The sequence below is a fragment of the Gasterosteus aculeatus genome, chromosome 6, assembly GCF_964276395.1.
Source record: "Gasterosteus aculeatus chromosome 6, fGasAcu3.hap1.1, whole genome shotgun sequence".
NCBI lineage: Eukaryota > Metazoa > Chordata > Actinopteri > Perciformes > Gasterosteidae > Gasterosteus > Gasterosteus aculeatus.
Window position 1 is genome coordinate 12,250,333 of NC_135693.1, and position 26,465 is coordinate 12,276,797.

Genomic DNA, 26,465 nt, shown 5'->3' on the forward strand with positions numbered 1-26,465 from the left:
TAATTGCCAGATAAATTGAAGTGTGGCCCTTGAGGGTTCCACTCCTTAGTCCTGTTAAGACAGACTTGCAGTATTTAATAGGGAAGAAATCCCTTAAATTTTATTCTGATTACACCAAAAAGTAAAAGCACATCTTAATTATTTCCAAAAGCCAAACACACAAAGTCATGCTTGTGTCAGGAAGGTGTGCTGGGGAAAAGGGCAGGACTCAAATGCAGAGTTCTTTAGGAAACTAAAAGGGACTTTAATAGTAAAAAACTCAAAACTCAAAAAAGGCAAACGCATAGTGAGGAAACAAAATAGTGAGATATCCCTCTAACAAACATGAACTTTATGGTTGCATAACAGGAAAAATCATAGGATCAGACAATTCATATGGACCACATTGTCGGGGAACAATTGATGTCTAATGATATGACATTTCAATCAGACTGAACAAAACAAGAACCCACAAATGGTATTGTTTTACAGTGCAGCGGAACTATATCAATTTAGACCTGCACTGGCCTCCGACTTATCCAGGTTAAACCCCAGACCCACGTCACAGAAATGCTGTTGATGGATCACTTCTCTGGGAAACCACTCACAATCGCTTCAAAGTGTCCCGTCGCTTTATGTTCTCTTGAGCTCTTTCAGAGTGGGAGAAAGGTATGGGGTGTTTTAATGACCAGAGAGAGTGTATGCGGAGGTGAGAAATGAGTCGTTTATTGGATGACATTTGAGATGAGGTCACTTGTTAACACTGGCAGAAAGTGCCGCACGAGGGTGGCATAACCACACAAGGGCATTCACAAGGAGACACACACACACACACACACACACCACGCAGGAGAAAGTGTGTCTCAAGGTAAAAGACGTCACGCACACGTCAAACCAATTAGCGGAACCAGCGGTAGATGTGTGCATGTTTATGTATGTAAATTGGGAAACCTGCTGGTATGTTTCGCCCGCTAGTTGCAGCTGCATGTGGCTGTTGAACACGTGACAGGTCGTAAACACTTCCTGCCAGCCACGGATGTCAATTCAATCAGGCTTCAATCAGAGTGGGGAAAAAAAATAAATCCTGGAGGTCTATACCTGTGTGATTACATTCCCTAATTATAGTTTGGAGCAGAAACTGTGAGATGACTAAACGAGACAGGCCCTCGGGGTGTTGTGAGTGTAATTATATCCAGACAATTAATAGGCCTGCACCTCAGAGAAGAGTTTGTTACATGATGACGCACCTGACCGTTTTAAGCCTGCCAGCGGAGCCTTTGAATTATGACATAATTACGAGGGAAAACATGATATACATGGTTGATAATTATCCCCAAGTACAGTAACAGCATTGTAAGTGTCATTGCCTTTCATGGTACAAGTTAATATCAAGGAAAAAGTTTACATTTCACAGTTTATGATTTGCCGCTTTGTCAAAAGAGGAAATACTTGTGACCTTGATGGACCACAACAAGTGGAAATGAGGCTGCATTCAGAGGGAGGCTTCATCTGTTGATACAAAACCGAGATGCACAAAAAATGTACATCAGCAGCTTACTAATTTACACACATTTAGAGAAGCACTTTAGAAAAAGGAACCAAAAGAAAATACATTGAAAAAATGATTAATTACAACCCCATCATCTTAATTCCATGTAAGTGATGGGGGACCAAATCCAGTGTGTAAACATGCGTTTCAAAGTTCATCTGAAGCTAGTATGACCAGTCTGGTTTGGACAAATGAAATGTCCTGCCTTGCACCCAAACTCTGGCCAAAAGAGTCTTGAGCTTCAGCTCACATCTGCCCTGGATCTTTAAGCCTTTTCATTGTTTCCACTTCCCTGCCATCACTACCAATGCAAAACATCGAGGGAGTACATGATGTGTGTGTGTGTGTACATACATACAGCACATACATGTGTGACAGGTACAAAGACATGCAGGTGGAGGGGAGGCCATGGGTTGGGGCGCGTCATGGACGTGCCAGTCAGTAATATTTTTCCTCAGGTTTAGGTGTGTTACTGCTGGAAAGCTCTGTAACGAACAGGAGGCTGGCTCTCTGCCTGATCGAATTCCACCTTCATATCTATCCCGCCTTCCAAAAATATTCAGCATACCAGTGGGTTTTATTGACTTGTCAGAGCAGACAGCGGAGTGCAAGCTCTACCTTGTAAGGTGTGCAGTTAACAGGATCCTACAGCAGGAATGTCTGCTGATGACTTTTTTTTTTATTACCTTTTGGTGCTTTTAGCTGAAAGCAATGAGTGTTGATTAAAGCTACATGTGCCAGGGCAGGGACACCGAACAATACAATATTCCTTTTGCATCGTGCAAAAGGACATAATTTACCTCCACTATCTGGAAAGGAAACATAGCAGTGGATGGAACATTCGGAAAAAGCAGTAAGGGTTAAACAACCTTCTCAAACATCTGACTTTCCAGATGCATCGGACTGTACGCAAATGAAATGGTTAAACTTGAGAGGCACAGCGTGGGGCTGAATGGGAAAATGAAAAACTCAACAAAACATTTTCCTTTCCTTTCCTGTTTGTGGTGTTTTCCCACACTTCTGCAGCATGTGTGCGCACATTGTTACTCACTGGAAAGCGTGGCTTGACTTTCACTGGTGAAACTGAGTCAGGCAAAAAGAGCTATGGTAAAGTGCCAATGCTGACAGATGCTACCACACTATCTGTCTCATAATGAGTTCAGCCCCCCCCACACACACCCCTCCCACCTCCTCTGTATAGCGCTCTCTCTCTCGCTCTCTGCCTTTCTTTTTCTACTCCCTACTCTCACCCCTGTCCGGCAAACACAGCTAACTGCATGACCATCCGTGATGAATGGCGGTTAGCAGCTGCCGCTTTTCTGTTGGTTGCCTGTAAGAGCATGTAATTGCATTTGGCCCTGGGTGTACATGCACTTATTAAACCAGTGTCAGTACCCATTACATTCCTAAGCAGTGCAACAGGTACAGAATGTAAATCCCAGACACAAATCCAGTGAATGCTTTGCATCTAAAGACGAGAGCACGGAAGGCCTCAGCTCAACAAGGCCACAAGTAACAAAAACGATTTTGAAAGAGTTGTTTGTATGTTAAATTTACCTTTCCAAGTAAAGAAGTCCTTTAATTTCCTTGTATATAAACTAGGTCAATGTTCTCAAATTTAAAATAGATTTATGAAAAATCGAAGTATTAGTACTACAAGGACGTGTCTGGTTGGAATAATTTAGCTGGTCCCAGTTGGGGCCTACAGAGGATAAGATCCTGCTATGTTGAACCCATATTATCTCTTATTCTGGTATCTTTTCCTAAAAACATTGCAAAGACAAAACATTATTCAATGAAATGTACCTGAGCTCTCGCCTGATGTGACGGAGGGTCGACGGTCTTCCTCAAACAATATTACGCAGCTGAATTTGTAGCTGGTGAAAAATAAACAGCAGATTCCACAAAACCACAAAAACAGAACAAGTATTCTCAGTGGTTTTCAGGTCCTACATCCATCAGTTATCGTGATATGTTACGTCATGCTGCGACCGTTATTGTTGAGGCTGGGGCCTCTCTGCTGGGTACGAACAACCATCAGTCATGTAAACGCCCGGGAAGGTGCAACCGTCTGCCTGAATCATGCAATAATGCTGCATGGGGACAACGAAGACTCAAACAAAAAGACTCCTTTCAAACTGATTGTTTCTCATCACAACATGACGTGTCAGTGCATTCACGACTCAAGAGATCGAGGATAAAGGCTGAAAGAAATTAAATCAACAACAAAAAATATTGAGTGGCATTATTTTCATTAGGCGTAGCTTTTGGCACTTTGGGTGCAGCCTGACACCTAGGGGACAAACTGCGCCTGCACACCTGCCTCATCACCGTACGCAGAAAAACTCAGGTGACGATTTCAAGGAGGAGACACATCACATCTCTCTCTCTCTTAGAAGCAGATCATCGCTCACCTTTGGTTCTCAACTCATTCAGAAGAAGAAGAAAAAACATTCTATGATGAAATATAACGGGGGGGGGGGGGGGGGGGGGGGGGGGACAATAAGGGGTGTAATGCAGGACTTTTCCAGCAGATGGCAAAGTCTGTCCAGTTTGCAGTGTGACACAGGCCTCACCCTTGAACCAGGCCTGTCTCTGGACACTGTTTACCACGCTGCCATGTTCATCATCAAGTAGCTAATCGCCTAGCTGCTGCACCACGTATGTCCGACCGCAGGGCTCGACTATGGAGTTCACCCGACCAATTCAATGTGTACTTTCATGGGCCTTTACTCAGTCGCTATTACAACACCGGCCGTATGTGTCCTTTATGAGCCTCCGGATGACAGCTCTCCGGGTTCGGCGGCCCGCAGATAGAGGGACACTGTTGTGCTTAACTGTTTTCTGGTGACTCGAATAATGAGCTATAAAGAGGAGACAAAGGGACAGTGTGCTTATGAGAGAGAGAGAGAGAGAGAGAGAGAGAGAGAGAGAGAGAGAGATGCTCCATCCTCCCTGGTGGGAGGTTTGAGATGCGCTGCGCAGACCCATCCGCTACCGACGTCGCCCCCCCCCCCCCCCCCCCCCCCCCCCCCTCTTCTCACGCCACCCTCTCTCTCTCTCCCTCCCTCCCTCTCTCTCTCTCCCTCCTCCTCTGTCTGCCACTAGCCTACCTGAGGGGAAGTGCACAAAGCCAACAAGAAAAAACCCGGCGTGTCGGCTGGGCCCTGCGCGCTATGCCGCGGTGAGAAAACAGAAAAAAAGAAGGGGGGAAAAAAAGGGCCGCTGCTCGCGGTGGTTCTGCGGGGGATGTTAGAGAGGGACGGAGGCGCCGCTCTCCCCCCCGACCGGACCGCTCCGTGCGCCTGCTGCGCTCCGGCCGGCCCGCCGCGCCGCTGAGCGGCCCGCCGAAGCCCGCAAGATGTCGACCAGAACGCCATTGCCGACGGTGAACGAGCGTGACACCGAGAATGTAAGTGCCGCTCCACCGGCTCTACACCGGCGGGGTACCGGGGGAAGGGGAGCGGGGGACGGGAGGGGGGAGGGTGTGGGGGGTGACCCGGCTGCATGGCGCTGGTCGGTGCAGGTTTATGGCAGCGCTGCTTTTCTGGGGGGGTTTTGAAGAGCGACTCGACCAGTGAGCATTACGGCTTGTTTTTCTGTTTTTGTTGTGTGGATGTTGCCCTTTCCCCCCCCCCCCCGACGGGTAACAGCAGCACGGAGCCCAGCGACCTAGAATTAAAGTGCGGTTCCGTTACGTTCTGCCCCACTTGGTGGACGCGACACGGCGGCCGCGCGGCGCACTGCGCCAGTGCGCTTTCATGACACACGCGACGCTACAATGTTCATGTTCACGAGGATGAATTGTGGCCTGTGACAAAATGGTGTTTGCTGAACTCGTGCAGGGGGGGGGGGGGGGGGTGCTTAATGGGAAGGGGGAGGTATTTTCTATTCTACAACGTCAGTGTTTAGGGCCGGTGGGGGAGGATGTTGTCCTACTTTTCAATGGTAGCATCGCTATGTGACGTCCATCACCCATTGGGGCCTGTTGTGCTGAGGAGGAGGAGGAGGAGGAGGAGGAAGAAGAGGAGGAAGAGGGGCACGCACGTGCCATTAATCGCCATACTGCTGCCGCGAGTTTTATTTTTAAAACACCGGGCAGGAACCGACGGAGACGCCTCGTTCACCGAGTGGAGGAATGTTTGCGAGAGGCCACCCGGCCGCTCGTGCACGTGCACGCGCACGCGCCCCCCCAATCACGGCAAAGCAGCGCGAGTCTTCTGAGATTGGCCCTTATTAAGTAGGACCCGGGGATGCGCGCGCGGGGAGCCTCTGACATATCTAGGTTCGTCTGATCCTTTTCCTGGAAACAAGGCGAGGCACTTAAAACCCTCCTTAACGGGATACATCCCGTTACAAGCAGTGGAAACAGCTGGGAGCAGTGTTTTATTCATTATTTAATCATTCAAAAGAGAAGAATACAGCTTTTTTTTTTTTTCAGAGGATGTGCATCTGGGTTATTAATTGCCAGGTGATAGCATTTCCAAAGATATAAAACATGAACCCTATTGACATCAGATTTGTGGTCAATCTCTGCCAGCGTTCAGAAAAGCATGAGTGCTGCTAGGCGGCTATCGGCGCCCTGACGGCTGTAGCCAGCGAGCCTAGCCGGGCCTCTGTTGGGCTCCATAATGCCGCCCCGGGGCCCACTAGCAGCGGCTCCACTGCGTTGCATAACGGCTAATTGCTCAGAAAGACAAGTGGCTTTAAGTGCTGCAAAACAGAAGAAGCTCTCTCCCTTGGCTTCCTTTATTTTCTATAATCGTGTGTCTGTGGAGGTGTGCGTTATTTGTTCAGCGTCCGGCCTCCCTGAAGGCGTGCCCTGCGTGTTTTGAGTTAATAAAGGGGTCGGGTGAAGCCAACTCTGTGTAATAACCAAGCGCTTCAAATCACCTGCCTGCCCAGATGCTCATCTGACGATGTACGGACTTCTGGAGGCCAAGCGTGTGCTTGTGTGTCTGAAGGACAAACTACCCACATGAAAAATCTGATTTCAAGTTGATGGGAGGAACTAAAGTCACTTTAATGTTGACATATAACAGCAATGTAAGCAACACATATTTCTAAACATGGGTTTTGGTGCATTAGACACAAGGATGCTGACTTTGACTGGCATCTAATCAAAGTTTTCTGTAGCCTCACACACACACACACACACACACACACACACACACACACTGGGAAGAGCTTGAATCATGCAGTGTAGCTCCCACTCTGTCAGGATTTATTCCATCCGAGGTGATGTGCACCCTACACGGTGTAGTGTTTCTCCAGTGAGACGGAAGCAAAGGAGGCTTTATTCTCTGGCTGGGTGTGGTGCTCAGGAGCGGAGGATCATGGGATCTCTGACCTGGACTGACATCAGCAGCTGTTGCGGAGGAGAGACACTGTGCGTTGCCTGTGCCAGCTCCGTGCTTATAGCAAGCCGTTCCTAATTCACCGTTAAATGCCGTATTGCTGGGTCACTCGTTAACCGGTCCCGCCGTGGGGACAGTAATATTTTATTATGACTCTTGTCTCTGTGCCGTGTGAGGGCACCACTGTGTGTGACGGCATGCCAATAAAGTTACACTATGAATGCGTACACACATGTGGATCCCCTTCTTGAATCCAGATTGTGGGTTTATGGTTTCATCAAATATCCCACCGTTGGCAGACACAAGCCTCCACTGCAGCGCTCTGCTGCATCCTTTGTTTGTGCGAGGCGGATGCAGCCCGCGAGGAAAGGGTCCGTCTTTGTATGACCGACAAGGAGGTTGATGGACGCGTAGAAACCGCTGTTTGAATCGGCGAGGAGGTTACTTATCTCCATATGGGTGTCCTTTTTTCCCCGCAGCACTCTTCGGTGGACGGCTTTGTTGAACCGCCGGCTCCCCCGACGAAATCTGCGAGTCGCCACAGCCTGCCGCGATGCCGCAACTCTTTCACCTCCACAGAGGAGCACCCCCATATTGGCAATTATCGCCTCCTAAAGACAATTGGGAAGGGGAATTTTGCCAAGGTGAAGCTGGCACGACATGTCCTGACTGGACGGGAGGTGAGACGAGTTTTAATTTGCATTTTTGTATCCATACATTGTTCATCCCCAAACCTTGTAGGTCAACTTCACTCTTTTATTTGTTAACAGTTGAGACTGCAGCTCACTATTACTTCCAGCATCGGTTTATCGACCGATTGTTGAGGAGAAGCCATAGAGGACCCGAGGAACTCTTTGGTGCATTTCATCTCCTCTCACTCCTCCGTCTCCTGTGATTCTCCAGCTGCTCTAAAACTAGTAAAGAAAAGCCTGAAAAATAATCCTAGAAATGTCTGACAATTGCAACATCCTGAAATAGGTGTAATCCGGTCTAAAGCACAAAGATGTTAAGTTACCATAACTAAGCATGAAAAATTTAAAGTGTACTAACAGTGAGGTCGTCTTCTTATTTCAGTTACAATTTTAAACATCCATCAGAGAAACCTTAGTGTACAGAAAGATGGTGCCAAAGGTATTTGCCTTATCAACTATTTCATTCAAAGATGGTGCCTGAACAGGTGTTTAGTAAATGAGAAATGTGTTTTTTGCAGCATGTTAAACCTCTTTTTGCCATGTTCTGATTCTCGGAAGAATGATTGATTTCCTTTCATGGCAATATTGTACCCGTCCATGTTCCTTCTCCCCCAACAGTCAGGTCAAGCTCTCTTTTTCCGCTTCACACACAAACACACGCATGCGCACACAGTCATGCGCTGCTGACCTGTCAGACTGATGGACATCCTGCTTTGGTGTGTCGGTAATTAAATCTTCCCTGAGGAGAAAACGGTGACCTGCGATCTGTCTTTCAAACGGCACGTACCACAGCACTCACTGAGAGCCTAGAGCTTCCTCAGATATCCTCCCATGTCCGTTTCTTAGCCTCTTGTTTCATCATGTCCCTGGTGTGATCAAAGTACGGAGGCCATGAATATTCTCCCAGGTCGGAACTGTAACCGTCTGATCCATCCTGCGTCCTTTTATGCTAATATCAAGCAGGCACATCGAGCACGCTGCCCACTGCTTGCTGAGAAGGTCAGCCGTCGCTTTGTGTACCTGAGTGCCCTTGCTGGCTCATCAGAATGCAAAGACGCAGATCAGAGCGAGAGGTGGAAAGAACACGGCGCACACACCGAAAGGACGCCGTGTGAGCTGCTGCAGTCCGTTTGTTATCAGTTGTTGTTGGTATCGGCAAAAAGCTTAAAAAAAAGAAAAAAAGAAGGTCTACCTCTGTAGAAAAACATGAAAAGAGTTCTGTCTAGGGAGCAGCAGCCACTTCTAGGAGACAGAGTGTCCTCTCTCTAACGGGGAGGGGGACTACATAACGTGAGAACACACACACACTCCCATGCTCAGCTACGCTCACGGAAACCTTTGTCCTCATCTCCTACCCAGCAGGGAGGGCGGTGATACATTAGTATTTGTCTTCATGATACCTCACCTTCTTATTGTTGCACTACATTTTGACCACCATTATCGGTATTGAGCAATCTGTAGATTGTTTTTCCATTAATTGATCAGCTAATAGTTTGGTCTGCAAAGATGTTTTCACTCTTCTCCTGACTTGCCTCAGCAAGAGCCGAATGAATCGATTGACTGACCGTTTCACCTCGAATGTTACACATAAAAGGAGCTTTGCCTCAGTAACTCTTTATGCACACGCAGAATAAATACGGACAAAATGCAAAAATACAGATGTGGTATTGAAAGGATGTGCAAAGAATTATATATAAAAAAAGTCAATTTTTATACCGCAAAACTCAAGGATGGTTACAAGAATAGACGCTAAGATAAAAGGGTAGTATTTTCACTCTTATGCATCATATTCTTATATTCGAGCAACAGTAATGCCTTTCTCTCCTGCGTATGAAATAGGACCTTGTCCTCTGCTACAATAGTTCCCTTCAGCTCACAGAGGTCGTGATGCCGTGGTCGTCTAAAAGAGCTCAGGCAGGAAATCAACATGTAGACGAACATGTAAAGCCTTTTAGCACACAAGTGCAGCTATGATTCAATTTCCACTGCGTGTCCTCCGGCTGGATATTCACGCTTACGTCTTTGAAATACGCGGGCAATAAAAAAAAAAAGTGCATGTAGTGAGGAGAACCAGAGTGTGTTACGAACGGCTGAATAATTAACAGTGACGCGTGTTGCCCTTCTGCCACACTGGAGCTAAATTATTCACCCTCAAATCCTGTGCATTGAATCTGGGGGGGTAGAAAATATCGGTACGGTGAAGCGTAGAGGTAGTGTAAAGAATGTCTCTGACTCATGCAGAAGGAATGGTGGGAACAATGTTACATGAGTTACACACACGAGAGACACACACAACAACTATAACTATAAATACATTTGTTGGCGCTTATAGATGCACACAATGTGCTTTGGTGGAACACTGAATGTAAATATAAATCACTTGTATGTTATGCAAAAGTTCCACTCTTAGTCACAGTAGCGGTTTTATTTGTAAATATTAGTTAGCATAGTCGTTAGCATTTATCATGTTAGTGAACTCTTCAGATATCAGACGCAAGTTGTAGTATTCAAAATGTGTCACTTTATATAAACACTCCCATAAAACACATTTAGCATGAATGTTTGTTTTCGTGCACACTTACGGGATGCAAAGCATGGTAATAATCATCATATAGACTCTTACAGCACTGTATGACATTGGAACTGTATGACTATGAAACAGAGGTTATTTCTACTGACATCAACAAACACTGTAACAAAGAATGAACACTTTTAAAACGTTTAACGCTGTGAAATGGTCTGGAAGGACACAGTTGAAGAGTTTAAACTCCCCCGGGGGCCTTAAGGAGGCCCAGCATTCCCAAATTGGTTTAAAGGAACTACTTTGTCTTCCTCAGAACCCTGTGTCCCCCTAAGCAAGGATGAAAAATCTCAATTGCTCGGTGGGACCACAAACTTTGTTTTAATTTCGCCACTTTTACGCCTATGCAAATAAAAATGATCCACAGCGTTACATTATTACATTATTGCAAAACTGCTCCTTCAATCTCTGATCAGCCCAATGTACGAGCTCACGGGGAGTCTGCAGTGTGGCTCAGCTACTTTGTAAAAAGCTGCTGAGCTCTCAGAAAGTGAAGGGAGCAGGTCGGTTTCAGTGTGCACGTTGGGCTGATTATTGGGATGGATGCTCCACACTAGCAAGATTAGACCGGCCAACAATAGATGACCGACCTGCAGAGTCACACATATTAACCCCCCCCCCCCCCCCCCCCCCACACACACACGGTGACAGTGTATGGAATGCATTAATCATCTTGGTTATCTTTCATCTCTACATCCCTCCCCCTTTCTTTCTTTGACTCTGTCGTTGTCTTTTCTGTTTCTAGGTGGCGGTGAAGATAATAGACAAAACCCAGCTAAATCCCACCAGTTTACAAAAGGTGAGTCAGTCCTTTTATGGCCACATGGTAACATTAAGGTCTTGTTTTTTCCCCATTAGTCATTCCCAAGTTGCGGCTGCTCTTGTGTCCTTGCTCTTTGAACTCCGGATGTGCTGTTTTACATAACGTAATCAGTTGAAGTCAGGAGAGACCACAGAGGTTGTTTAATCCAGTGCCCCTCTTGACTTTTTGTTGCTACGCGGCAATGAGCTGCCAAAATACCCACGCCTGCCTGTTTGTCACTTACCCTTGTCCAGAGTTGGGGATAGTTTCCTGATTACTGGATCCAAATCCAGCTCTTTCTGCTGATTAAACGCACACACTCACACAATCCTCTCGGTAGATTACATAAGAAAAGCTGCTGTAAGCATCACCTACTGTGAGTCTGAAAGTAATGCAGGTCCGGAGCTGACGGACAGGATTTATTTCCCAGGCCGGAACATTATTGTACCATGTCTCCCCATGTCTCCTTTTTTAAATTCAGTGTTTTTGTAAAGGATGGAGAAACTGTTAAGCAACCTCTGCAGTGACTTGTTGGACTGTGATAAAGTTACCAGCACCACAGCTACATAGTAGATGGCAGTTGATGTCTTGATGTACCTCTTCGTCGCTCTGTAAGCTGCCAGGCTGAGAAAATATTGCAGCAGCAAGCTTTCTCAATGAAAAAATAATAACAGCAATTTGCTTCCCGAAAATGACTCTCATCCCACATTTGTCTGTGTAAACCAATGAGTCTGGCAAATCAGACCGGGTGTAATTGTTTGGCAAATGGTCAAATTTGTGTCTGGCCTTTAATCCTTGTTGAAGTGTGAAACGGGAAGAGCGGTTCTCCAGAAGAAAGTGATCTGTAATCATCTCGGATCTTAATGGGATCCGACTGCAATTCTTCCGACAATCAGTGCGACGCCGCTTTGAGAATTCCAAGCTTTGAGTTCTGGACTCCTCTAATCTGATGCAGATGAATTTTATTGTGAGAGGTCTTTTGCTAAACAGCCTATTGTGTAATTTCTAATCTGCACAGGCACAGTGTGGTAATGAACATTAAAAGGCATTGTGTGTCTGTGTGTGTGTGTGTGTGTGTGTGTGTGTGTGTGTGTGTGTGTGTGTGTGGCAATAAGATCCTGACTATATAAACTGGTTTCACCGCTCTGGGTCTTGTCTCGGTCAGGAGAGGTTACGCATCCCACCGATCGAGTCGTCGGCTGCCTGTTGACGGTCCCGGCAGACGCATCATGTGACACTACTGACCAATAAGGATCTCTGATCAATTATTCAGCGAGCCTTTCAGATGTCCGCTGTTGTAGACCCGAGAAGGTCAATATGGAGAAGTCTTTTTGCTTGTAATGGGGGATGAGCTATTGTTGGTGTAATAGCACGTATGTATAAGTGTTGGTGTTTGTAAGATATGCTGTGTGTTTGTGTATTGGAGTGTAAAGACCTCTTTATATCTGCATGGGGCTTGCAATTGTATACAGAATTATGTCGGCTGCTCTGCGTTATAGATTGCTGTAATGGTGTTCAGAAGTGGCATCTGCAATGCAGAAGCTTGTCTTATAATGCAGCAGTCGTCTGCTGGGCTGAATCAATAGTCTCATTGGGTCAGGGTGTATTTGCTCTCCTTCTAAATGCATTAACACAAATAATATTTGGAAAGAATGTAAGTCAGTAAGTGGTTTTCATTCCCTGTGTTTTGGGGGGTTTGTAGCGCTGCTGTTTTTCCAGTTAATTGCAGCTAATGGCAATGATTTCCACATCGGATGATGAAGTAATGAACAAAACAAAGTATGAGTCCAAAGGAATAGAATTCCAAACCAACACACTAATTTAAGGATAATTGGAAGGAGGCTTTGGCCTCGTCTCCTCTTGCTTTGGACTTGTTAAAACTGGTTTGTACTGGGGATGAACCATGCATCCATTTAATTCCCTGTAATAATCTAATCTGGCCGTATCGCTCCTCAACTCACTGTCAAATGCAACTCATTCATGTTAGCCCGTCAAAATGCAACTGATCTCTCTTTTTATGGTCTCAGAGGAGCCAGGCTGTGGGCACACACCATCTGTCTGCGCAGGCACAGCCAGCGCACTGACAGATCTCACTAAGCCAGACACACACACACACACGACTGCCTGACACATACATGCATACATACACAGGAGATCCTTCGGTTTATGCAGAAGCCCCCAGCTGGCACTACCTTTGTTTTTTTTCACATTTGGCATAAGTTCACTCACATGTGTTTATACCTTGGTGCAACCATCAATTCATCCATACACACGCAAACAACCTCAGACATATCTCAGTATTTAGAGACCTCAGAGAAAACTAATATGTTTTTGTCACTTCTTTTCGTGAGCTTGTCCTTGTCAGTCTGGGGTTTCCCTCCTGATTATTTCATTTGAAAAACAGGTTAGCTGAAGCCGACCGATCGAGTCACAAGGCCAGAATGAAGCGCTGCTCTGTTCCTTTATGGTCCTTTCTTCCCTGGTGGGACTTTTTGGTGGTTTCAGTGTAACAGGAAATGAGGTCAGCTGAGCTTCCAAAGCACCTCCTTAGATCAGCCTCAGGAAATGCATCACATGTCATCCTTGGTCACGGATGTTGACGTTGTCAGGGTTTTTAGGCATGTTAGCCCTAAAATAGACCTCTCTGTTAATCCCCTCTTTCAGTAGGCAAACGCTGCCCTGATCTCATCGCTCTCTGTCGCTTCCTAATCTGTAAATATGAGTCGAACAATGACATCAACAACAAAATATTAAAAGGTTATGTAATCGACCAGTCAGATGCGACGAATGTGCCGCTTCAAACGCACGTTACAGCCTGGTGCTTTTCAAAATGCAAGACACCATCACGTCGGGAAAAGGTCGAGTCGTGACGCAAAACAGGACGGAGAAAGTCAAGGGAGTAAACAAAGCGACAGAAACACTGGCAGCTTCACAACTTTTTTGCAATCTCCTTTCCCCGATGTGGCTCAGAGCCGTAATGCCGCTAACCTCCAGTCTTCCAATGTTCTTAGTCCTTAGTGTCGCTGCTTTACGGCAGCCAGAGCTGTGTTCAGAACGACGAATGCTGTATTTCCCTCCAGTTGCAAAAAAGCTCACTGTGGGGTCAAGCTCTTTTAATGGGGGTTGTTTATGTCTGTCTTGCGCCTGCCACACTACATTAGCCAACTAAATGCGGTTGAGCCCATTGGCTACTGGGGTTTTGGTCTTGTTCAGATGACTGGAATGGGATTGGACAGACAGCGCAGTTGCCTGCCGTGAGACATGAAACTAATCAAACGTTGAGGCGGTAAAATATGCATTAATTTGAATGTTCACGCATGCATGTTTGAATGTATGTGAAGAGTGTTTATCCACAGGTAGTTTAGTGCTAGATCTTCACTCACACAGTACTGATCACCCGCGGGCTGTTTGGGTAGCGAGTGGCCAGTTGTTCCTGTGCATAGTAAATTAGCCGTGTCGTGATATCACATCTAATAGCAGATCCAACACCCAATAATGGGCTCGCTGGTAAAAGTGGAGTTGTGTCTTGGTGGCACATCTGTGCAGGAGTAGACAGGTGTTATTTTCAGCAGCAGGCGAGGAGGACTGGAAAGCGACACCTTGTTCCCACCGCGTGGATTTCACCATGTCTTCTTTTTTGTTTATGCGTCGTTCTAAAGTGCTATTGGTGCATATGAAAACACGCACAGACACATGTGATCGGAGGGGCGAGAACATGGAGGCAACTCGTCCTATCCATAATCTCCATGTGGAAGGAGCCACTGCGCCGCTGTGACAGAAAGCAGTCCAGTCACTTCCTGTAAGTGTCCCCACGTCTGATATCTGCTGTTCTTCTCCTTCTGCATGGGGGGCTTTGCTGTAATTAAGGCTAGTTTGGGAGTCTGGGTGCCCCTGGGTGGCTAGAAGTAGGTCACTGGCACAGTCTACTGGGATCCGGGCGCATTGGAAACGGCGCGTTTGTGATACACATATCATTGTTGTCTCAACTCCCCGTCCAAATCAATATTTAGTATTATCCAATTTAGTTAAAAGAAAGTCAATTCAGCCTCAAGTTGGCCCAGATTTTTCAGGACTTGCTCACCTTCTCCGGAATTACATTGAAAGCTGCTTGATGCCACGCTGCGACTCCCCTGTATGCCCGTAGATAGTATTGATATTAATTCTCCACTAGATCAGCCTCCATTGTGGCTTCCTACATCCCCGTTGTGCTTTTATCGTCGGAGGCGTTTGTTGTCCTCGTTTTCCTCCGCTCTTCTCAGATTTGTTCTAATTTCTGTTTCCGAGCGGCTGCACGCGTGCTCCCCATGTGAAGGGCTTGAGGGCAATGACGCCAACTAGAGAGAGAGAGAGAGAGAGAGAGAAAGCAACTGACTCTTTGGTCCATCACTCATTCAGATCAGAATCATGAAGTCCTGTCTCGTAGCGTGCGTCACATGTTAGAGCACGTGAGAGGGTGGACGCATAGAAGGCTGCGACGTATGTGTCCCTTCTTGTGTGCTGCAGGATCCTTTGCTTATTGTTTCAGTGTGTTTCCACTCGAATTGACGTGGTTTCCGTGGGGGAACCTCTCAGGGCAACGTAGCAGCTGATGAATGTGGAGCGTTTTGTCACCCAGGAGAAGCTTCCTATTCTGAGCCACCGAGGAGCATGGAAGGTTTTTTGTTGACAAAGACATGATCTGTATGTACACATCGCTCTACACAGCAGGGATGCACAACTGATCTTTTTTTCTTCAAACCATAATTGTATTATTCTTATTTGTGACATTATCCTGTTTGGTCACAGCTGCATTCCGGTAACCGTATTCAAACATAAATAAATGTGCATTCCTTGTGGACTATTTTGGGTTGCAGAGTAATACACATTGGTTGCACTAAAGACTCCTTAGAGCGGCAGGACAATTTATGTGGGAATGATTCAAAATAAACTACAGTGCCTATTTTCCCTGTAACGAAGGCAGATGTCACCCAGTGCAACAATGCGTCTCGCTTTTTTAAATCGTATTCCGACAACAATGGAGCTCTATATCCCGCTTCGGCCCTCACAAGAAACACTTGTCAGTAGGGGGGAAAACAAATGTTAGTTAGTTTGCTATTTTTTGTTTTTTGGACAATAAGAAAAATATGGAATCCCATTTTTTTTTTTTTATCCCTCTGCAACAGCATGCTGTGTCAAAAATAAAAGACGAGAGGCAAGAAAGAGGCAAGTAGAGACGAATAACAGAGGAAAGAATTAGAGGGAGTACCTGCATGTTGTTGAACCAGACTGTAGCTGAGAGGTCCTACAGAGTTGGGCCTGCTCACACTGCTATAATGGCTGTGTTGGATGACCTAGAAACATAGACTATCCTGAGCACTTATGTAAGACCAAAAAGGCCATTAGAAAAGCTGCAAGCGCACACTGACTCACACATACCACCACAATGTCCGCTCTCGTTTCTAATTCGACGTGTTCCCTGACGATACGAGGAGTAAACGGTTTTCTTTTTCCAAACCTTGCGACACACACGGGAGAAGACAGCGGCGTCCCCCGGGACACATTCGCTTAAGCAAGAGCCGGAGCGAAATGGCCAAATCTGTGCTCTGCTTTGGTGGATGCTGAATCCCAGCAAGCGTGTGTTGAAATTGAACACTCATCCAACAGCCTGAGCACGCCTGGGAATCAGCAGAACGTAAATGATTCAACAGCACCTCTAAGTGGCTGCGAGAGCTCGTCTGACACAAAGAGCCAGGAGGCCGTTTCATAGAAATGGAAGGGCTGAATTCCCCTCTTTCTCTCCACACGGTGGTCAGAGAAAAGACTTTGAGGATGTGATTTTCCTTTTCTTGGTTTCCTCGTGAGACTGAGCAGAATTGTGAACACCTTCACTGCTTCAGTCCTACCGTGCGGTAGATGCTCATGTTCCAGCACACTGCTGCTTCTGCAGTTTGTTGCGGCTCGGCTCCCTCTCCTCGGCTCCCTAATCAGAGCGTGATAACATTTTTGAACTGTGTTTTCCCAGAATAGATGAAGCTGACACTTAGGGTCACTGCATGTGGTCTTATTCGTTATGTCTGTTTGGATTGATTGAATCTCCCTCTTTTGTCTCAACAGCTCTTCAGGGAAGTCCGAATAATGAAGGTACTAAATCATCCAAACATAGGTAAGTTCGAACCGGAGCCTGAACCAGCTCGCTGGCAGCTCCGCAGTGATGTTCCCATTTGATTTGGATCAATGTTACCAGTTAAACCGACACCCGTAACTATAATAACTCAGCGCTGAAATCTGAGCTCACATTTTAATCAGAAACCTTCAGTCTGTGTTATGGATTTCCCTTCTTGTGCAGTAAATTAATTCATGCATTTCTATTTCAGTATATCCTATACTTCTTGTCTTTACTAATTAACTAATGTATTTGTTTCTCTTTCCCTTTTCCAATTACTCCCGCAGTGAAATTGTTTGAGGTGATTGAAACAGAGAAGACGCTTTACTTGGTGATGGAGTACGCCAGTGGCGGTGAGTGGGGCCTTGATGCATGTCCACTTAATATGTGATACATGGTTGATTGTTTGAGTGTGTTACTGCTTTTTATTTCCGCAATATCAGTTCTAGGGCAACTTAATTAGCGCACACCGTCAGCTAAAGTGACTTAATCTCACAAGGTCATGTAAATTACAGCTGCTTTTGATCTAATATTATTATACAAAGAATAAACTATTAGAGTGCAACATAGGCCATTACCTCCTACCTCGTGGCTACAGGGACTGCTTAACTATAGCTGGGACAAAGGTAACATAAAATGTGAATATACTGACTCACAATTATATATTTCCTCTCTTTACTCCAGGAGAAGTATTCGACTATCTAGTTGCTCACGGCAGAATGAAGGAGAAGGAGGCCAGGGCCAAGTTCAGACAGGTGAGTCATCAGTATCGCTGCCCTCTGTCGTCATTCCACTCGCTGCTTACAGGGGGAAGACTGCATGCACCAAGATCACGCTCGTCACCAACTGCAGAGGAAAGATGGAGCGTCGATAGCTTGGCCAGAGAGAACGGGGAGGCGGGGGGGGGGCAACTTCATAACAGATGCCACCATGACACCTAGTGGTACTATTAGAGCAATAAGCCATTGACAGCAATTCAGTGGCCTCTTTTATGCTCACTTATACACTGGAAATGGACAGAATTAGACCAGTTATTTCACATCCACGCAGCTCATGTTTAACATCCCCCACTGATGGTCATAGATGACTCAGAGGAACTGTGTGTGACACAGTGTGGGAGGTTTGTGTGTATTTATGTGTGTGTGTGTGTGTGTGTGGAGCTCTCACAGTAAAGAAGTATTTGTGTGTGTTTGTGTGGACAAGAGCTGGCAAGTGGGCGGCATCTGTCAAAGAACAGTGTTTTATTTTACTCGATTGATGCTATTCGGGCATATGCTAGTGATTTTACAACTTTCCGTTGTCATAGTGCTCAATGTGACAATAACATGATCAAAGGGACTTAAACAGATCACAGAATTTGCTTGCATGAGAAATACAGTTTCTAGGCCTTAGATAAAGATTCAAAAGCCTCAAAATGTCCTGGTTTGGAGGCAGAAAATACTGTTTCTCATCTGCTCTTGTAAACCGATCGCATTCTTGTTCACCGTTAACAATATTGAATAATATAATAAATCATGGTTTTACTTCCGCTCTGATTAAGGTCTATTTTGATTTGAAATTCAACAATTTGTGTATCGGCAGAAAATTTGTATGTAATTGTTTTGATATTAATAGTTTCGGTTACCTTTTGTGCAAAATAATCTATATATATATATATATATATCTATTCTGGTTTCTCAAGTTTTGATACTTTTCTTTGTCATATGCGACATTAAATAGAATTGATTTGAATTTTGAAAAGTGCTACAATAGTTTTCTTCTGAATATTTGATGAACCTGTAGCGTCTCGTCACGTGTATGTCTGTATTTCAGATTGTGTCTGCAGTGCAGTATTGTCACCAGAGGAGAATAGTACACAGGGATCTAAAGGTGAGGATCTTTTAAATGATTACTCCTGACTGGCATCCATATGCGGCGTGTAAATCTGGAGAAAACCTGTTCATCTTGTTCTGTCGGTTCTTGATATGTTATCAATCCACATGATGATTTTGCTTCGTCTCTCCCCAACCTCAGGCAGAGAACCTGTTGTTGGACGCTGACATGAACATCAAGATTGCCGACTTTGGCTTCAGCAATGAGTTTACTGTGGGCAGTAAGCTGGACACTTTCTGTGGCTCCCCGCCGTACGCCGCTCCAGAGCTCTTCCAGGGGAAGAAGTACGATGGACCAGAAGTGGACGTGTGGAGCCTCGGGGTCATCCTCTACACTCTGGTCAGCGGATCGCTGCCCTTCGATGGACAGAATCTAAAGGTGTGCACTCAGCCTGGTTCTGGGACGCATGCCTTTCTTTTTTTGAGGAACGCATTCCTTTACACGGCTCTTACAATGTTGTTTACGAACCTTCTGATCAGCCAGACGCGTTTCCCCATTTAAAGGAGTTTTCACCTCTGGCAAACGCATGATGATAAAGGGCTCAGTATGCTTGACATGTGGTTTGGTCCCAGTGTGCTTTCAAGTCTTTCAAATCTATTTAACACTGTAAGACTTTCAAATTCATGGGTTTCCTGTTTTGGTTCAATTAGAGTCATGTTCTGACTTTTTTCATCTGTGACTTAGTAGATAAGTTAGGTCTGATGCTTATGCGATGTATTTGGAAATGGTGACTTTTTTTAACCTGAGAGCTTTACACAAAGCAACCGTCTTTACCACTTCATGCTGCAACTGTGCAGATTTGTACTCGAGGTTTGTTGCACGAGGAGTTGTTTGCAGAGACAAAAAGGTGTAGAACGTCTCCACCCCGCTGTATGATGGCGGCTTACTTTACTTTTCTCTATTCAGAAAAGCTAATACAGCTTTTAGATGTATTCAGAGGGAATACTACCCAGCTCATTTGAAAAGGGCTGCAGGTTACCATGTCAATTATTCAGTCTGTTACTTTCTCGATTGATTGATCACTTGGGCCTCAAAATAAGAAATTGAAGAAAGCTGAGTTATAAAAAAATCCTACGATGCCGTTCTTAAATGTCTTTTATTTTAAGTAAATGTGATTCCTCATGCGGTCTCATGTCTGTGTGTGTGTGACTTGGTGTTCAGGAGCTGAGGGAGAGGGTCCTGCGGGGAAAGTACCGTATTCCTTTCTACATGTCCACCGACTGTGAAAACCTGCTGAAGAAACTACTTGTCCTCAACCCTGTCAAACGAGGCAGTTTGGAGGTATTTCTGCTGTTTTGATTTATCAACCAACACAACATTTCACATTGCTGTCTGTAAGAGGAAGATTTTTATCCGTTATATATAATATAATTCTTTAATAAAAGCTTTAATAATGAAGTGAAAATGAATTCAAAATGTTCTGTCTTCCAATGCGTCCAAATAATCAGGGACAGTTGTAGCTTATTTCTCCTTCGAATGCAGTATACATTTGTTGGATCAATTCAAACTCTGTCACACCACCAAGTTCAATAGTAAAGATTTCTCCACCGAAAAAAACAATTGATCACGTTGTTGTTCAGTCCCAGCTGATTAAATGAACAAGTGATTTATTTCTGTGGTGCCATTTACCAGAAACATAGCTCTCATGTTGTGTAATTAACAGTTTTTAATTAATGATATGAGATTACAACTGAAGTAATCGTACTGGACACACATGAGCTCTAACTGAGCTCTAACTTTTTCTTTGTTAGCAAATAATGAAAGACCATTGGATGAATGTGGGTCACGAGGAGGAGGAGCTGAAACCTCACATCGAGCCGGAGGCGGACTTCAGTGATTTATCCAGAATAGGTGTGTCTGAAAGTCTGTGAGTGTGCGTGATGATGTCACTCACCGTGGCCTGTCTACTGTAGTGATTCATTTCTCTGTGCCATCAGAGCTCATGGTGACGATGGGCTTCCCCAATGACGAGATCTCAGAGTCTCTAAAGGGCCAGAAGTTCGATGAAGTCATGGCCACCTATCTGCTGCTGGGCAGAAAAGCTCCGGAGGTCAGCTCGTTTTGCCTCGCATCATCTCGACATCGTCACCACCAGTCATGTGACCCGCATCCCTCACACTTTGTGTCTATGCTTCAGTTCGAGGGGAGCGAACCGATCACCAACAGCGTCCTGGGTCAGCGACAGCGGCCCACCAGCGACATCAACAACAGCTCCAGCATTTCTCCTGCTCATCCCAAGGTCACGCGCAGCATCTCGGCCAATCAGAAGCAGCGCCGCTTCAGTGATCATGGTGGGGATGATGAGGGTGGTGGTGGTGATGGTGGTGGTGACGTAGAGAAGCCAAGTAAAGTAACCTCACCTTTTCCAGCTCTGAGAGTGCTGCTGGCTGCGTTCTGTGTAGGAGGAAGTTGCTCCCAGTCACTCTGAATTGGCCTGTTGATGTGCTACTTGGCAAGGCATTAGCTCTACCATCTCCAACTGGTGCTCCTAGATGGTTGAAACAGGCTAATTGAGCATTAAAAAGTTAAGGAAGTAAATAAGTAACTTATATGTGAATACAAATGCCTTGTTTTAGCATATTTAAACCCAATCTAGTGGTTTAATGTTTATTTTCAAGATCAGTCCATCGAAATGTTCAAACCAGTGACTCAACCTGAACTTTGCACCGGTTGTTCAGCAGCTTCCTCCGTAGTCTTGTGGGGCTATTGTGTCTGGCGCCATCTGCTGGCTGGCCGCCTTCCTGCAGCTCCCTGAGCAACAGCACCTCAAAGCATGAGGAGGGAACCACTTTGCTTTGTACATGCTTGTACAACCCTGGCTTCTGTAGCTGTACGACTTGATGAACCATGTGTGGCAGATCTATATTTTACAGACTAGATGGTGTCTAAATCTTTGCTTTGAGTGGCTTTGCTTGGCGCTATTATAACAAGGACACTGTGCTTTGTTTCTTGCTTTGTTGTTCTGAGAATTCCTGTTATTGGAGCTCTGTCCAGTTTGAGAGTTTTTTTTTATTTCGTTCTCGTGTGTGTGTGTGTGTGTCTGCTAGTTGGTCCATCTGTTCCCCCGGCAGTATCGTACACCAAGCGCGGCCAGGCCTTGAGTGTGGAGAGCGACCACAGGGAGGAGTGGGACGGAGCGCGCCGGCTGGAGCTCAACACGTCGAAAGGAGACGTTCCCGCCTCGCCACTGGGGGTGCAGGAGAGGAAGAAAACCACAAGTGCTGTAGGGGTGAGGAAGATGAGGACACAGTTCTTCACACATGTCCATATACACCACATGCTCTTATACAAATAGGTGCAGGGTTTTTACCTAATCATCCAATTTGTTAGCTTTACTAATGCTTTAAATGATAAAAATGCTTTGACGTTCTTTGTCTCTCTTTCCACAAACAGACCAATGGTTCAATGACCCGCAGGAACACATATGTGTGTGAACGATCCTCTACTGACCGCTATTCAGCTATTCCCAATGGCAAAGACAGCAGGTAAACGCAAATACACTCCCTGCAGGGTGAGATCTCATCCTCCAGTTTCTCGATCTTGATGTTTTATTTGATAGCGTGTTGTTCAAATCCACACCGTGCCAGTGTCTAACCACGTCTTCATCCACGGTTCCCAGTTTGACCGAGGTGTCGGGGAGCACCTCGTCGACTGCCATGAGCGCTACCCGACCTCGCCACACCAAGTCCATGTCATCGACAGGGCATCCTTCAAAGAGCACACTGCCCCCCATCGACGACAACACGGAGCTGAAAGCCAGGTGAGCAGCCTGATCGTCACCTGACCAAACTGCAAAACTGTAACTGTAAAAAGGGTCACAGATAGTGATGCTGATGGAATAATTTACCTCTAAATTACAGTATTGCGAGCATGCAGATCTTTCAGCGCATGTAGGCATTTGTCTTTGTATTCTTATGTTGCAGCTCCTCTCCGCGGGGTCCCTCCACCTCTCCGTCTGCACACAGTATTAGCACCCCAGAGAAGAACCGCTTCCCCCGCGGTACCACCAGCCGCAGCACCTTTCACGGCGCTCAGCTCAGAGACCGGCGCAGCGCCACTTACAACGGGCCCCCGGCTTCGCCCACGCTGTCCCACGATACGGGGGCTCTCGCTCAGCAACGCAGGGGCACCTCCACCGGGATCATCAGCAAGATCACTTCAAAGTTTGTCCGCAGGTGAGTGAAGACAAACCGCGGCACAGCAGGGGTTTGTACTCTCCTCTTCTTGCACCCGACAGTTCACATTTCCTTTGGCAGTCGAGTCTTGGCTCTCACAAATAGCACAGCGATGAAAAAGTCAAAGTGATCCACTTTGTGACTTAAGTACTGGCATTCATGTGTTCTTCAGTTTTTAAGTATTTGTGGATCCTTTGCAACTGAAGGTTGATTTATACTCCTGCTACTGTGCTCCTATACGTACTCTGCAAACTAATCGTACTGATGTGCCACTCGTTAGTAATCTCCATTAAAAACTACAAAATTCAGGATATTCACTGAAGTATTTTTTTTTAGGTCAGAACAAGTTGTTGACAACAGATTTTATTTCTAACCAAACCAGCAAAACTTAACCCTTTATACCAATGTCCCTGCAGGTTGTTTAGGCATGTGTGCATTGCTAATTCTTGATAATTTGCACAAAATACAAAGGACGGCCGAATAGCTAAGAAATGAAATGGCTAATTCTGGGTCCAAGGTGCCTGCAGTAACATTAAAACTACTAAACTATAGTAAAATTCCCCAAAACCAAACTAAAGAGATTAAATAAGGATTGTGCTCAAATTACTTTTGGAAACGTTTTGAGCAGTAAACACAAAGAAAGCATCACACACTCTCCCTGCCCCCTGTCACTCGGATCCACTCCCAATCCTTAGTGCGTATCCTAATTCCACGCTGTTAATGTGACAAAGGAAAGGACCACATCGTGCAAACAGCAGCTCCTCACGTCACCTTCGCGGCTGCCCATCTGGCAGAGGCTCACAGCTTTCTCTCCTTCTCTCCCCACATAGAGCTATGTCTTTCAGGTCAACCCGGAGGTAGGAAAACACAACGCTTGCTGCACCTGTCCCCCCCCTCCCCCGTCCAAAAACACCTAACAGAACTGTGCCCACTGTGAACCTCGGCCCGTGTTTCCTTAACCCTTACGCATTTGCTCCACGACAACACATCCTTTGCCTACTAACACCCTTGTTATGCCGTCTTATTTCCTTCCTTTGTGTCCACTGCCTCGAGAACAATTCTCAGTTTTAACTAAACTAAGCCGCGGTATATGTGCCCCTTAAGTGGCCGGCTCTTCTCTCCTTGCTCTCCCTCGTCCTCGAGGTGACCTTCGGCCAAAAAGCATGCAATGGCAGCCGGATCAAAGATTTACAATCATTTTTCCACTGTGGGGATTTTGGGAAACGTAGCGTTCAGTACACAGGATGATGCTCTGGGTTATTGTGAAGTATGGCCATCATGGAGTCACCTCGTTGTGAACCCTGTGACCCAGGAGTGTGGATTCTTTCCTGGCATGATGCCTGACACCCTTCTCTGTATCCGTTTATGATGGGGGGTTTGGGTTGGGAGGGTGGTGGGTGAACTCGTCAGCTCGGGGGACTAACAGTGTGCTCCCGTTTTTTTTCAGGGTGCCCAGTGAGGGAGAGGCCAGCGCCAGGACAGAAACACCGAGGTGAGAATTTGATTGAGGCGTAGATTTCATAGAAAGCATGGAACCAACTTCTGCCTCCTTCAGCGCCCCCCCACGCTTCTATTCCTGTTCTGTCTTCCCTTCTGTTGGTGTAGAAGTGCGTCAGGCGACACTAAGGAGGACGGCTGTCGGGATTCCAAGCCTCGCTCGCTCCGTTTCACCTGGAGCATGAAGACCACCTCCTCCATGGAGCCGGCCGAGATGATGAGGGAGATCCGAAAGGTTCTTGACGTCAACAGCTGCGACTACGAGCAGCGCGAACGCTTTCTGCTTTTCTGTGTCCACGGCGACGCTCGCCAGGACAACCTGGTCCAGTGGGAGATGGAGGTGTGCAAGCTGCCCCGACTTTCCCTCAACGGCGTGCGCTTCAAGAGGATATCGGGCACGTCCATCGCCTTTAAGAATATCGCCTGCAAAATTGCCAACGAGCTCAAACTGTGACGGCAGATGGCGTCCCGGTCAGTCTTTGGTGAGCGCTGGTTACGGTCTATTCTCATCACTGGATTAGTGTTGACTTACAGGACAGCACTTAACAATTCAGCACTGAACGTCCTCACCTGGCAAAATGAAGGGGGGGGGGACTCGGCTGGTAAACGTGCAATGCTGGCCACGAATGTACTGTACAGGGTAGTGGATCGGAGAGGTAACGCAAGGTTTAACCTCTGTGACGGAGAGATAGAAAAACAGCTAAACCCCAGTTTTTTTTTTCCTTCCGTCCGGCGCTCTCGTCATAGCACACATTCATGTAACACGTGCAGTATGCAACTGAAGATGACCATCCTGCAATAATGTTTCCCATCTCTTTTTCTAAACGCCTACTACAAGATCTACTCTCCTTGCTGAATAACCGTTAAGTTACCGAAAGCTAAGATAGCCGCTTTTCCACCTGTGTTAAGTCAGTATATAGATCAGGTTGGAGCCAATACTAAAACTACGTAAAAAGAGAATTGTACTGTATGCATAACATCTGCAGGTATTGTATTGTATATTGATTTTGGGTTCTGTACATAATTTTACTGTCAATAATGTCTTTTTTTTCATGGGATTTCAGTTCTTTCCTAATATAATTGATGTCTCTTAAAGCATTATCCTTTTGGTCTGTGAGGTTGTTGTTGTTTTTTTATTCTTTTTTTTAAGAGCCAACATATGAAAATAGTGTTTTTAATTTAATTTTAAAGAGCACTAAATTATTTTGTGGAGTATTAAGGGATGTGTTCCCTTGCCTTTTGTGTTATATTTTATTTGCCTATGGAAAAAAAACTAAGTTGCATAGACTTAAGTAGTAACTTCAGTTAAACCCGAAAATGTGTTCACTTTATTTTGTCTCAGCAGTCGGTAGGTGATTTGGAGACCCTACTGCAATTGCACATGTTTTCCATGGTGATGAGCAGGCATGAACATGAGAGTATGCACCTGTATTTCCTCCATGTTGGTTTGGTCGTCCTCAGTTTAAAACAAACAGGGTAAAATTGGTTTACTTTGGAAAGCAGAGGACGCCTTTATCCTAAAAACCTGAATGGAAAGTCAAACAACTACAATGAAAGAAGCAGTTTGTCTCAAGAAGCCTTTCTAAAGGGTCTGATTTAGTCCTCCCACCAGTATGGTTGTGCAGGTACTTGTGTATCTCCTCGCTTGTTTTCTTTTTTTATTCTACAAATTTTATTGTATTTATTCCATTACATTGTAATGTGCTGCTTTGTAGATTTGAGGCGTGCACTTTGTTGGAGAAAATAAAGATGATTTTATTTGTTTGTATATTTTTTTTTTTTTGTCAATTTCCTTCGAGCAGTGAGGTTAGTTGTGTTT

General features: G+C 45.7%; 1 protein-coding gene across 4 annotated transcripts; it reads left to right on the top strand.

The window, feature by feature from the left end:
• The first annotated feature begins 4,401 nt into the window (after positions 1-4,401).
• On the top strand, positions 4,402-26,414 carry LOC120820491 (serine/threonine-protein kinase MARK1). 4 transcript variants are annotated; one of them, XM_040178318.2, is made up of 19 exons: positions 4,402-4,940; positions 7,365-7,565; positions 10,904-10,957; positions 17,054-17,102; positions 17,390-17,455; positions 17,787-17,857; positions 18,915-18,971; positions 19,116-19,352; positions 20,136-20,255; positions 20,726-20,825; positions 20,912-21,024; positions 21,112-21,319; positions 22,022-22,203; positions 22,368-22,459; positions 22,594-22,734; positions 22,898-23,149; positions 23,980-24,006; positions 24,597-24,641; positions 24,755-26,414. In XM_040178318.2, exons 1-19 carry the CDS (start codon positions 4,890-4,892, stop codon positions 25,098-25,100), a joined length of 2,412 nt encoding a protein of 803 aa, XP_040034252.2. In that variant the 5' UTR covers positions 4,402-4,889; the 3' UTR covers positions 25,101-26,414. The 4 variants fall into 4 exon arrangements, with proteins under 4 accessions (XP_040034252.2, XP_040034256.1, XP_040034253.2 ...); XM_040178322.2 differs by having other exon boundaries at positions 21,112-21,265; XM_040178319.2 differs by lacking the exon at positions 23,980-24,006.
• Positions 26,415-26,465: the final 51 nt, after the last annotated feature.

What these genes read in the sequence shown, in the direction of transcription:
- LOC120820491 (XM_040178318.2), top strand. Translation starts at nt 4,890, where the DNA reads ATGTCGACCAGAACGCCATTGCCGACGGTGAACGAGCGTGACACCGAG. An exon ending in ATGTCCTGACTGGACGGGAG is followed by an intron (nt 7,566 to 10,903) that starts GTGAGACGAGTT and finishes TTCTGTTTCTAG; the next exon opens with GTGGCGGTGAAGATAATAGA. An exon ending in GCCAGGACAGAAACACCGAG is followed by an intron (nt 24,642 to 24,754) that starts GTGAGAATTTGA and finishes CTGTTGGTGTAG; the next exon opens with AAGTGCGTCAGGCGACACTA.